Genomic DNA, 14,169 nt, shown 5'->3' with positions numbered 1-14,169 from the left:
GACTATGAGTCAGCCATTGAGTATCATCTTGGTAAAGCAAATGTTGTCATTAATGCTTTGAGTAGAAAAACAGTGGCAGCATTAACATCACTGCGAGCAAGAGTGAGTATGGTTAATGATGGATCACTGTTGGCAGAATTAACTGTTAAGCTAACTTTTCTTTCTCAAATTCTGGATGAGCAGATAAAATATTCACAATGTGATTTGTATAAACAATGAATAATGTTTGAAAAAGCAACAAATTTTAGTCTGGGTAAAAATGGTGAAATGAAATTCATGGAAAAAATGTTTGTACTAGCTAGGAATAGTTTAAGGAAAGAACTGCTAAGAGAAGCTCATCAGGGACCCTTTTTACTCTATCCAGGGGTATCAAGATGTATAGAGATCTGAAAAGCTTAAATTGGTGGCTTGGGATGAAAAGAGAAATCACAGAGTATGTTTCAACTTGTTTAACCTATCAAAGAGTTAAAGTAGAACATCAAGTTCCCTCAGGTAAGTTGTATCATTTGGAGAAACCAGAATGGAAGTAAGATAGAATCACAATGGATTTAGTGTCAAGCTACCCTTTAGTCATTTAAAGAAAAATTCAATTTGGGTGATAGTAGATCGGCTTACTAAGTTAGCTCTTTTTTTACTAGTGAACATTAATTATTCTCTAGAGAAGTTAGCTGAGCTTTATATATTTGAGATTTTATGTCTGCATGGAATCTTATCTTCCGTAGTTTCAAATAGAGATCCAAGGTTTACTTTAAGATTCTAGAAGCAATTACAGGGATCATTAGGAACTAAGTTGCAATTTAGTACTGCATTTCATTCTTAAACAAATTGTTAGTCTAAAAGAGTTATTCAAGTTTTAAAGGATATTTTAAGAAGCTGTGTAATTGATTTTGGGCTGAACTATGAAAGGTATATTCTTTTGGTTGAATTTACGTATAACAACGGTTATCATGCTAGTTTGAAAATATTTCCATTTGAAGATCTATATGGTAGAAGTGCAGAACAACCACATGTTAGATGAAGCTTAGTGAAAGAAAATTAGTAGGTCCTGAGTTAGTGGGTGAAATAAAAGAGAAAGTCTCTGTTATTTGTAGTAATTTGAAAGTTGCATAGGATCGTCAAAAAGCCTATGCTGATCTGAAGAGGAAAGAGATTTCTTTTGAAGTTAGTGGTAAAGTATTCTTAAAGGTCTTTCCTTGGAAGAAGATAATCGGGTTTGGTCATAAAGGAAAATTGAGTCCATGATTTGTAGGGTCATATGAAGTCTTAGAGCAAGTTGAACTAGTAGCTTATAGATTAGCTTTGCCTCCAACTTTATCAAATATTCACAATGTATTTCATGTGTCTATGTTGAGAAGATATAGATCCAATCGAGACCATATTGTACAGATTGAAGAATTTGAGGTGGAACTAAATCTATTTTATGAAAAAAGCCTATTCTTATTTTGGTAAGAGAGGTAAAAGAGCTAAGGAATAAGAGGATCCCATTAGTGAAAGTATTATGGAAAAATCATAATACAGAAGTAGCTACTTGGGAAAAAGAAAGTGTAATGAAAGATAAGTATCCACAATTATTCACAGGTATGAATTTCGGGGATGGAATTTTCTAATTAAGGGAGAATTGTAATAACCCGCCCGGCGAAGTCTTTGTATCTGGTTACTGTTTAGTGTGTTATTAGTAAAATAATAGCTAAAATATGATTTATAACTCTGTAAGATTTATTCAAAGTTTCTGCTAAAATGTTTTAAGGTTAGTTTGATTTTAACACCATACTTAGATCTTATTACAGGGTCAGGTTTGGCGTGCTACAAGTTTAAACTAGAATCAGGAAGTTTTCTTCCTCACACACTATTCTGACACTTATGCATGAAAAATGAAGAACATGTAAATGACTTAAAGAATAACCTAAGGTTCATCAGTAATTACCAGTAAGTTGGTACTAACGTATGAGTTAGCTGAACACTGCAAACCTTACTTCAAAGAGGTTTTCGGAACTTAAGTTTTCAAAGAGTTTTTAGAGAAAATATAGAACGAAGAAGAAATCGTAAAGGTGTTCAGAAAGACCATCGCTAACCTTATATAATTAAGCTCGGAGACAAGGGTTAGTGGAAAAATTCATATAATTCCATTAATTTTATTGATTATTGTGATTAAGTGCTCTTAACTTAATTTAACTCATATTATCTACAGTAATTTGGTTCCGTTCTAACTAAGTCTCAACTTAACTAACCAAATTACCATACTTAAATAATAAACAAATCTAAACAACTGCGAATTTATTGAGTTTGCCCAAAACATCTGAGTTGGGCAGATACTTACAGAAGAGCCCACCAAACCACAGTACACGCCAAAACAAAGAGTTCGCCAAATGGCTCATCATACAGAATTCTATACTTAGTTAAGACAAACACTTTACTTACTCATATCTATCCTTATTTTACCAATAACACACCAAACAGTAACCAAATGAAGAGACTTCTTCGAGGGGGCTATTACAAAAAGTGACTCAAATAGCAATATCGAACAATATAAAGTTAGACCTGTTGCCAAAGGATACACTTAGAAAGATGGTATTGATTATAAAGTGATTCTTAAGAAAGACTCCTTAAGAATTATTATGGCATTGGTGGCTCATTATGATTTAGAGTTGTACCAAAAAAATGTGAAAACAACCTTTTTAAATGGAGATATTAAGGAAGAAGTTTATATGGACAAACCTAAAGGTTTTACAATTGAAGGAAAATGGTTTTACAATTAAATGAAAATGTCATATGGAGTGTAAACTTAAGAAGTCAATATTTGGACTTAAACAAGCTTCACGATAATGGTACATCACGTTTAATGATACCAAAAGATTAGTGAGAGTAAGTTTATTTTCTTAATTCTACATGTTGACAATATTTTACTTGCTACAAATGATTTTGGTATATTACATGTGACAAAATTTTTTTTCTCGAATAACTTTGAAATGAAGGATATGAGAGAGGCATCCTATGTAAATTGAAATGTTCGGTGATAGATTACAAAGATTGTTTTTTTGACAAGATTACAAAGATTGTTAGGATTGTCTTAGAAAAACTATATTGAAAGCGTTCTAAAGAGATTTAATATACATAATTATTTAGCGAAAATTGGTCCTAAATAAAATTTAGTCTCATACAATGTCTAAAGAATGATGTGGAATGAAAAGGAATGAAATCAATTATTTACGCTTTAATTGTGGGTAGTTTGATGTATATCCAAACCTGCATAAGACCTAACATTAGTTTTGTAGTTGGGATGCTTTGTAGATATCAAAGTAATCCTATAATTGATCATTGGAGGTTGCAAAGAAAGTTTTACGTACCTACAAGGAGCAAAAAACTACATGTTCACGTATAGAAGATATGATCAGTTGGAAGTGATTGGATATTCGGATTCAAATTTTGCTAGATATCTTGACAATAAGTCCACTTTTGGTTGCATATCATATACATAGAATGGGTCTTAGATGTATTGATGAATAGAATTTTATAATATTCTGACACTCTTAGCTTAATTATTATGTTTCTGAAATAAAATGGGCATATGTCCTGTTTATTATGATTGTGCACACATAAATTTTGAAATTATTTAAAATAAGTTAATCTTTATAGTAACTTAAAGATCTATTATATTGAGTTGTAATTTTGTAGCATATAGAAGGATGTATGTGACTTAAGTTATATACAACTGCATAACTTATATTTGCAATTCATTATAATATGATAGTAATGCTAAGTGCTACTTTTTTGTGCACTCAACATTTTTTCTATTAAAGTTTATATTTTACGTCATTGAGCCAAGTGGGAGAATGTAAGAATTTTTCCCAATTATTGTGGACCCAATTAAGTTTAAAATCATTTGGCCCAATTTAAAGGGAATAAAAGTTTTTCTTTTAATAGAAGTTAAATCTCATCCATTCATTTAGTTACTTGATAGACGTACCAGATTAAAAGTTGACTATTATAAATTGATCCTCCCTCTATTTATTAGGGTTACATACACAAAAACACATTAAAATTTATAGCCTCCATTGCTTAGGGATGTGTGATTAAAGGGAAAAAGATCAAGAATGAGAAATCAATTTAATGAGAATTCTTCGTCAAGTCTAATGGCCAACTCAAATTCCACATCAGGTATTTCTTAAACTTGTGAAAATCATATTATTCTAACGATTCTAAAATTATTGTATATGCAATAATAGGGGCTTGATTTGTATAATATTTAGATTTAATAGATTTTACATCCAAATCTAGAGTGATAAGCTCTTCCTTAAGATCAATGGTCCATTTATCGTACAAACTACTATTAATGTCGTTATCCAAAGTTATAACTTATAAGGAAGAAGATAAAGAGGTGCGAAGAATAAAGAAGACTTGAGAATGGATAATGAAAACAAAAGAAACTTTAAAAAAGCTTAACAAAAGAAAACACATATGAAACAATGATATCTAGAGAAATAAATAACTGATGAGATAAATGAATAAACATAAATACAACTTAGAGGAAATAATTGACTTAGTTTTAAGGATAAATGTATTTTAAAATTTAGAATTTTAAACTTTAAAAGTGCAAAGGAGTCTTTCTAAGAGAGGGGGAGAATTCCTTTTATTGGATTTTATTATTGAGGCATTAGTATTTTGAGATATTTATATTACAATATAGGTAGCGAGGTTAGGTTAAATATATTGAGTTTTGTAGTTGGAAAGGTGCGAAAATATATGAAAATTTTAGTTAGACTAACCTTGTCATTCATGAATGGCGAGGCCAATTATGTTAATCATGGATTTATAGGATTTAACCTAGTCACGCACGAATGAGATCACTTAATATTAAAATATATATTTTTAAAATTAGAGGTGTTAATGGATTGGACAACTCATTTAGCCTGCTTTGGGCTTGATTAAGTTTAATTCTTTTAACTTATGCTTAACTTAACTAAACTCTTTTTATTGTTTAAAAATAAAAAGTACAAAAATAATTTTATATTAATATTTATATATTTTTATAATTCAATTTAAATAATACATTTTATTTTTTAAACAATAAAACAAGTCATTTGGGCGAACTAAATTGAGCCCAAGTTTGATTTTATTTTTTAAAATAACGCCTCCAATAATATTAAGTGGATAACTATTTTATCAATAAAATATACTGTCTATTTAAATTTCAATACAAAAACCTATAATATTAATATACTTCAAATATATTTTCGGATTGACCAATTAAAAAAAAACATAACAAACATTATATTTAATATATTATTAGGATTTTATGTTTGCTAAAAAAGACAAATTGATTGGGGGCAATTGGGCAAAAACAATCCATAAAATTCCAGTAATGTCTTCAACTTTCACGTGGAAACAGGGGGTGTAAAATACACGAACGAATTAGAAACAAGACCTCAGCATATGGACAGTGAAGGGCGGCTGGCCGTAATAAGAGAAAGCCACAAAAGGAAGCAAGAGGAGTTTGGTTTGGTCCCCACAAAACCAAACAAATAAATAAAATAAAATAAATCCAAATATATAACCGATGGCTGAGAAGGAAAGGCGTTGGTCAAAGGTGGATGATATTAATGGCGGTAGTGGATGCAAATGCAATAATACTACATTTTTTAACCCAAAAAACAATAATTATTATTTTTGGGTTCAATAGAAAATCCTTAAAAAGAAAAAAGGGGATTGGATAAATATGAAGAGATAGAGAGAGGACAGTAGTTGGAGAGTTTCAAGCGAGGGGACATGCCTAAGTTGTTCCCAACACAAACATTACTATGCTGTTTCTTCATATTCAAGCCTCACAAGATCCCATAGGTCTTTCTGTTTTCTCTTTTCTTTCTTTCAACTATCTTTTCTTTATTTGATTCAAGCTTATCTTATCTTAACCCTGTACTACTATTACTACTTGTGTGTTTTTTTTAAAAATAAACTCTTTTGATACTTTGTTGTTTGCCTTATGAGTGGGGTTCTTGTTTTATCTTCTGTTTTCCTTTTGTCCCCCTTCAAATGCATGTTTGCGATGATGATGAAGTTGTTGTTCTTGTAGAAGTGGGGGAAAGTTGTTGTTTTTCTCGGTAAAGTAGTTGCTACTGTTGTTTATGCTCTTGTCCCATTTGATTTGTTTTCCTGTTTTGGGTTTGGGTGCTTTTTTTTTTTTTTTTGCTTTATGCATTAGTTTTTAGTTGTTGTAGGAGTGGTTCATAATGATGACCTTTAAGCATTTTCCTTCTCCGTACAGAATAGATATTATAACCTGGCCATTTTCTCTCTTGTTCTTAGAATGGGATAATTCTTGGTCGGCTCTTTTCTTTTTCTTCTTCTAAGGCTGCTTAATCAACACAACTGAAGGTCCTGGATGAACTTGGATTTTTTCTTCAGCTAAGATTTGCTAGTTCTTAAATTGTAGGGATCTTTTTCATGGTTCTAAAGTGTTACTGATATGAAAAACTATTCTTTTTTTGGTTTCTGATCTAAGTTTACTCTTTATGTTGTTGATTGTTATTTTCCCCTCACATGTTGTATTAATTTCTGCTGCATGTTACTAAGAAGTCCCTTAGTTATACTCCATGAAATGCAGCTTTACTTTCTTTGAAACATGTTTTTTAGCTAGGGTTTTATTTTTAACTCGTTGGAATTTGTAAATGACTTGCTTTTTTTATATAAAGTCTGGTTCTTTGCTGAATTTGCAGTCTAGGTTATAGTTGTGATCTGTCAATCTTTTTAGGCGCAGTGATCAAACTGTTTTGCATATTATCTGGTATTCCAGATCTTTTCTAGTTGCATGCAGAGAGAAAATGCTATTGATTTTACTGGGTTGACTTTTCTGAGCATGCCTGTTAACTTGACAAACTGGTTCATTTGCTTGTCGGGAAAATTGACATTTAATGGTGGTGATGTCTAGATCTAGAACAAGTTTCTGGATCTGGGTTTTGAATGTCATTCTTCATGGGATTTGTGTAAGGAGCTGTTTTTGCAGCTGCTGTTCAGAAAGTGCTTTTGAAAAGCCTTTTTTATTCCTCTTTTGTGTTTCTTTCTACTTTTGGACAATATGTTCATCTTCTGTTCTGTTTGTTTTCCTTGTCTACCATTTAAGATTTTGCTAATACATGCTTTTCTTTGTTTTGAATGGTACTCTTGGTCACATTCATTAAATGCATTTCTTTTGAATCCCTTCTGAACTTTATGCATCCAAGGTTTGATGATAATGAGTTCTTGATAATTGAAATATGCATCTAAACTATTGTTCTAGTTCTTCACTATTTTGCTCGTTACCATTATATATGTGTTATATTTTTGCATCAAAATTTTGATGGTTTTGGAAAATATGACTGCATCAAAGGATCACCGCATTATCCCTCTTTTGCATGGTTGTGGTTTCAGTTCATGTGCTAAGCTTGTGTTTCTAGTGTTCCATCTACTTTATTTCTTCCGCAATGGCTTGTTTGGTTTTATTATTTCGCATTTTGTTGTTTACATTCATATTTTGAGTATATTTTAGACATCCACAGCTCATTATATATACTTTGACCTTTTTTAGTAGTTGATATCGGAGTACGACAAAGAGTGTCTATTTGTTGATAAGGATCTTCTTGGTTTTGCATCAAAATTCAAGACAATTGATGAGTTATATGGCTGTTCGGATTCAAAGCTTGTCAAAGAAAAACTTTGATGAAAGGTTTTCCATTTTTTCGCTACCCCATATATCTGTTGGTTTCCAACCATGGTGGAACTCAAATGAACAGAAAATTGCACATTCTTTACCCCAAAATATAAGCTTGAAAGTGGAAACTCCCTCCAAACTCCATCATAATGCAAAGCATTTAGATCATCAACTACCAGACCGGGAATCGACCTCAGCTCAAGCGATTGGTCAATCACGTCTTGAAATGGGTGTCACAAGAGGGTCTAATCCTTCATTCTATTCATCTGATTTTGGTATTTGATGCTTCTGAAATGTTGTTTATTAAGAATTTTCTGTTCTCTATTATTTTCCTTCTCTCAGTTCACCACCGTTCTAGTTAGGTCGCCGCGGCCAATGAACCATGAACCATTGTAATAAAGTTATTTGAGTACTCTGTGGACTGTGAACCATTCTAATGTACGATAAATATATCTATTTGCTTCAGTTTTGACTCTTTGATTGAACTGCTAGGTAGTAGCTTATGAAGATGTGAACTTCTGGTAGCAATTGTTTATCTATTAGCGATGTCCTAGTTCTTATAGTTGGTTCTTGCGAGTTTAGGGAACAGGAGTCTTGTTGTTGGTGCTTAACATTATTTCATCTATCGTTGTTGATGCATTAATGTGTGTTGCGTTAGATTTTGAATGGAGCTTAAAAGGGTCCTCTCAACAGTTTACGGAAGAGGGAAGCTTGTTGTGGAGTTTAACAGGTTTGATGGCATTTGTCTCATATAATAGTTGCTTTCTCATGCATCAGGTGAGGATGAAAGTTGTGGGAAGGACATTGAAGGTCAAATGAAGCCGATTAACAATCCCAACACTGTGTTCAGCCCTTCCAATCCAAACTATAACCTTTCAATGGTACCATAGACATGTTTAGCGGTCATTATTAAGTTCATTTTGTTGGCTTTGCATTAATTTAATAATCCACATCCTATTTCAGGCTTCTGCTCAATATCCTTATGCGGACATATGCATTGGTGGCCTATTTACTCCATACGGGCAACCAGCTATTGTAAGATCTCTTAGAGTTATTGTGCCTTGCTATTGATCTGCATTAGTTGTTAGTGTGATTATTGTCTTGTCTACGAAACATTGGCATCTTAATTGCTTTATAGGATGTTTCTGCGGTATGCTGTTTAACAACCAAATATTTCTGATCTCTTGGTCGGATAGCTTAAATAAACTCAAATTCTTTCCTTCTACCACCATCCCTGCTCCTCTAGTAGTGGTCTAAGGTTTATTTACCATAGAATCTTGTGTGTTGCCATTTCTCTTATTTAATGCATCTCTGATTTGAACTTGACTAGATTCAGGCCCAGATGGCAAGAGGAAGTGCACCAGCACGACTTCCATTACCACTTGATCTTGCAGAAGATGGCCCTGTTTATGTCAATGCAAAACAATATCATGGGATTCTTAGGAGAAGGCGTTATCGTGCAAAGCTTGAAGCACAAAACAAACTTGTCAAATCTCGAAAGGTATATACTTAGAGTTCATTTTGGAATTTGTTTGAACTTATAACAATCTCTAGTCGCATGGAGTATATAATTTCTAAACCAAGAACCAAAGGATGTCAGTGCGCCACTGACTAATTTTGTCATGTATGAATTTGTTTAGTAATTGGCCATACCAACTCAGTATTTATTTGATATCCAACTCCACTGGCAACTATGTCCGGGCCCAGTAACTGCATGAGCAACGCTAACAGCCTAAATCCACTGATCTGCTTTGGTTTGGAATTAAATGCAGCCCTACCTTCATGAATCTCGACATCTTCATGCACTGAATAGAGTTAGGGGATCTGGTGGACGTTTTCTTAGCAAAAAGAAGCTCCAACAGCCTCATCATCCAACTTCTAACCCGAGTTCCCGTTCCATCTCTGATGCCAGCTGCTTAGACCGAAAGAATAGTGGATCAGAACTCGGGAGCCATTTGCATGTGGGAGGCTGCAGCAGTTCAAGTACAAGCTGCTCGGACATCTCAAGTGCGTCCAACAACAATGGCAGTTTCCAGCTACGGAAACAAGGATTCATTGACATCTCTCCTGGTGTGAGGAGCATGTGCAATGGAATACAAAACTGTGCTTCAGTTGGCCTGTAAGAAGGCGGGGCAACGAAGTCGGCAACTCATCCTTGGCTTTTTGCATGTTCTAAAAACATTCTCTTCTTAACAAGGTTCTGCCTTATGTTGGAAAGTGTTTGGCTTGGCTTGGATTTTTATATTTCGATTGATCCTTGACTGGCTTCTTATTTGTTCTGAGTGTTGTTTATGTCAACTATGTAATGGAGATGATGTTGAAGCAAATAAGTGAATTCCATCCTTTTTCGTTTTTTTAACACATGTGATTCTAAGCGTTTAATTATTAATTAATTTTTTAAATCTTGTATTGTTAATTAATGCAAAATATACTTTTATTCAAATTGTTAAATATGAGAAAAGAATATTAACTTGTTTAAAATCTAAATATAATAATAAATTTAGAATAATAATTAAAGCAACATACAATTTAATTTTACATTATTCAAAATAATATATATATTAATTATGTCATGTACTAAGTATTTAACTTTTATATGTAATTCAACACTATCAGGAACAATTCTTATGATAAAAATATATAATAGCTCTCACAACGGACCATCTAATAATTGGGTTTTCATCAAAATCATTTTCAGCCATATCTCCATTATATTAATGGCATATTTTAAAATATATAATTAATATTATAAAAATTAAAAGTAAAAAATAAAAAAAAGTTAGAAAATGGTATAAAATTAAAATTGAAATATCTAAAATGTATAAAGTAAAAATATTAATTACCTATCATTTAACAATGATAATTTCTCTTTTTATCCATCTGCTTTTTTTAGATGCAATTTGATTCAACATATTCCTCTTGCCCTCGCATCTTAGCAGGGTATCTTATCCGCAGCTTGCCAGCACTCCCATATGCACCATAACCGTTATGACACACTTTTTGTCATGAGAGGCATATAGTGGTTTCCACATATATATATGCCCTGATGGGCTTCCCTGTGCATTGTCTTGACGAACTTCATTCGCTATAAGGGCGAACTTGTCCTCCACTGGATCATGCCATGGGTAGTCATGAACTTTCGACTTCGATGAGGCAATAGACCATTTTTCATGGTGTTGCTCCGTAGAGCCAATAGATCATTTCCATGATGTCGCTTCATTGAGTCAGCAAACCATTTATCCAACCAAACCTTTTCAAATTCTCTTGTTAATTCGAACACCTACTTGTTCACTCGCAAGGCCGAACCATTATCATATTTCAGTGACTCAAATTCTCAATCAATCCACCCATTCCTCGATTACGTCAATTTTCTTATCTTCAACTAACTCGTCAAATACTTCCTCTGTACCCCAATTTTTATAATCATGCATATAACGCACATCATTATAACCAACACTATTTATTCATACTATATCATAGAGTACTCCACATACTAATTCATTGATACACAACCCTATCATGAAATCAAAGAACATACTTACAAACATTCATGCAATTGCACAAATTTATGCATGCATAAGTTTCCCAGTCAACCACAATCATATACAACCATAGATTCAAACCAAACTCAATATAGAGCATGCAACCAAGCTTTTATTTAATCAAATTCAATATAAATTATTATCTTTTAACAAAGCCCACATATCTAAAAATCGTTGAACTGAATCGCAAATATCAATTCCAATTATTTCGGTGTTTATTTAATATGATTTTAGTTTCAAAAGTTAAAAATCGAATGGAGCGATTCAATTTAATTTTTGTCCAAAAAAAAATGAACCAAATACACCTTTAATAATGACCACTAAAAATAATCATCCATTGCCAATAAATGTTGAGTATAATAGTTAGCCACATTATATTCCTAAAAAGAAAACTCAGATTTGAACTTTGAAGCCAATATTGTTGGGAGGTACATCCTTGACTATTGAAAGGATTAGTCTTTATGGACGGTAAAAAATACCCATCCACTTAAAAGAATACTTTTTTTTTTATTTTTATTTTAAATATAATGGGCTAAAGTGCAAATTTGCCGTCATATTATAGGTAAATATTGTAATTTGTCACTATACTACTTTGTTTTAATTGATATTTTTCATTATATTTTGAAAATATGAGTAAATTTGCCATTCAAATTTTATGTAATTTAATTTTACAATTAGACTTCAAATGTTATTAAAAAATTCAATCAAATTTGATCTTTTAATTAAAATTTACCACTCAATATTAATTTTGATGATATGAAACATAATTTAATAAGAAAAATTCTTTTATATTATTTTAATAGTTAATAATAATTTAACTTATAAATATTAAGATTAATAAATTAAATTAGAATTTATATTTAATGAAATAAAAATTGAAAAAAAGTTTATTTTTTTATAAAATAACCATTTTATCTAATTTTAATATAATATTAATTAACTTATTAATTTTAAATATTAAATTTCAATGTAAAATTTTTTTTATTAAAATTTATCTTCAAATTATTTTAAGTTAAAAGTGAATAGCAAAATTCAATTCAAAATTTAAATTTAGTGGCAAAATGCAATCAAATAAAAGTAAAGCAACAAAATTCAAAATAGAGCTAAAATATAGTGGTAAATATTTCTAGAGCGTAAAGGACAATGGAAAATATTAAATAAAGTGATGTATAGTGACAAATTTCAATTTTCACATAAACTATAGTGGCAAATTTGCATATTAACCCAAATATAGTTATTTGAGTTAATTGCACTATATATCTCCAAGTTATGAACCTCATTCTAAATTAGTCCCCAAACTTCAAAACATTTTAATTATATCCCCCAAACTATCGAGGTTGTATCAATTAGGTCTTTTTGTTACTAAATTCATTATTTTTTTGATACAATGCTTAGAACTACACATAATACCATCTTAACTCCTAAATAGGAGGATAAACATGCTTAAGCACACTCAAATCCTTGTCTTCTTGCATTGGCAACAATTTTGATGCCAATAAAGCTAAAACTCAATTGGCTCCTAAAATAGTTAATTTAATAGTTAAATAACATATAATATCTCATGCAACATGATTTAAAATAATTTTTTTAAACAAAATGAATGTTGTAAAAATATTAGGTTCAAGGTTCTTTTACAAAAGTTTTATCGTTCAATTTCTTATTCTTTCTTTTTTAGTTTTTAGTTATTACTTTTAAAATTTATGTGACAACATTTTACTCTTTTTAATTTTTTTTTCATTTTAAATGATATCACATAAAATTTTATGTGTCATTTAACAATTAATTTAATGACTTTAATAACATAAATGCTTTATTGATATAATCTCAATAGTTTGAAGATGTAATTAAAATATTTTTAAAGTTTGAAACCAATTTAGAGGAAGGTTACAGTTTGGAGATGTAATGTACAATTAATTCTAATTGTTTATAACAGATTTATTATTTTAAAATAAATTAATATATTATATGGTACTTGAATTTGATTTTAATATTTACTTTTGTATATGAATTTTTCAATTTAATACTTAAGGTTTTTTTTTTGGCTCAATTTAGTACTTGGGTTTTTCATGTTCAATTTGATATTTAAATTTTTTTTATCTTAATTAAGTATTTATATTTTTTTTGATAAATAAAATAGAAGATTACACAGAGTTATTCATAAATGAGAAATCAAGAGTATTTTCTTCTTTCAAGATCTCTTTAATCTCTAGCGGGGGTTCCTCAAACATGTGCAATAATTCATCATTTAAAAGATCTCTTTATATTTGGTGGATCCTCTTTATTAGAGTATTCTTTGGTCTCGTAGTCTTCTTGTCGCTAATAGACATAACATTCTCAAAATTGTCTAACTGAATAATGACCTCATTATAGCCTTGTTTCTGAAGAAGGATTAAGCCCTCTAATATGCCCCAAAGCTCAGCAACCGCAATTGAGCATTTCCCCAAGAACCGCTTATAGCCCAAAATCCAAGTCCCTTTTTGATCACGAATTACTCCTTCTACAGCAGAAAAACCAGAGACGGAGTGAACACATTAGTATTAAGATTAACACCCATACCTGACTTTGGATGAGTAGAACTCTGATGCGCATTAATCTCCAAATCTTCGTTATGAATAGAAGTGAAATGTTTCGCCCAGCAATACGAAACTCTGATGACTTCCTCCGGACTCATAGCTTTTCCTTGAAAGATGAACAAGTTGTAGTTTTTCCAAATGCGCCACAAAATTATCCCCAAAAAACAGGCCCAATCTGAATCACTCAAGTTATTGACCATACGGAGCTGCAAATTTGACATCAGCCACTCCAAAAATATTACCAACAAAGAAACGCCTAATATGACAGGGGGAATGACTTGATGCCAAATTTCTTTCGCATAGGAGCAATCCTTAAAGACATGTAAAATATTTTCAATAATATGACCACGAAGTTGGTATAACTCATCCTAGG

The 14,169-nt window shown here is 31.3% G+C and overlaps 1 protein-coding gene across 9 annotated transcripts; it reads left to right on the top strand.

Annotated features, from left to right (window-relative positions):
• Positions 1-5,585: 5,585 nt before the first annotated feature.
• LOC107897708 (nuclear transcription factor Y subunit A-7) lies at positions 5,586-10,040 on the top strand. 9 transcript variants are annotated; one of them, XM_016823252.2, is made up of 6 exons: positions 5,694-5,835; positions 7,562-7,956; positions 8,459-8,562; positions 8,645-8,716; positions 9,012-9,182; positions 9,454-10,040. In XM_016823252.2, exons 2-6 carry the CDS (start codon positions 7,641-7,643, stop codon positions 9,802-9,804), a joined length of 1,014 nt encoding a protein of 337 aa, XP_016678741.2. In that variant the 5' UTR covers positions 5,694-5,835; positions 7,562-7,640; the 3' UTR covers positions 9,805-10,040. The 9 variants fall into 9 exon arrangements, with proteins under 9 accessions (XP_016678744.2, XP_016678741.2, XP_016678738.2 ...); XM_016823253.2 differs by having other exon boundaries at positions 5,834-6,095; positions 7,559-7,956; XM_016823251.2 differs by lacking the exon at positions 5,694-5,835 and adding an exon at positions 5,843-6,423 and having other exon boundaries at positions 7,559-7,956.
• Positions 10,041-14,169: the final 4,129 nt, after the last annotated feature.

The sequence above is a fragment of the Gossypium hirsutum genome, chromosome A06 (genome assembly GCF_007990345.1).
Source record: "Gossypium hirsutum isolate 1008001.06 chromosome A06, Gossypium_hirsutum_v2.1, whole genome shotgun sequence".
NCBI lineage: Eukaryota > Viridiplantae > Streptophyta > Magnoliopsida > Malvales > Malvaceae > Gossypium > Gossypium hirsutum.
Note: the sequence above shows the minus strand (reverse complement) of the source record. Positions and strands in the feature narration are given on the sequence as shown.

Bases quoted from the DNA above. Each gene is read 5' to 3' on its own strand.
- LOC107897708 (XM_016823252.2), top strand. From the start codon at position 7,641: ATGAGTTATATGGCTGTTCGGATTCAAAGCTTGTCAAAGAAAAACTTT. The intron at 8,717-9,011 runs GTAAGATCTCTT...GAACTTGACTAG, and splicing joins CATACGGGCAACCAGCTATT to ATTCAGGCCCAGATGGCAAG. The intron at 9,183-9,453 runs GTATATACTTAG...AATTAAATGCAG, and splicing joins AACTTGTCAAATCTCGAAAG to CCCTACCTTCATGAATCTCG.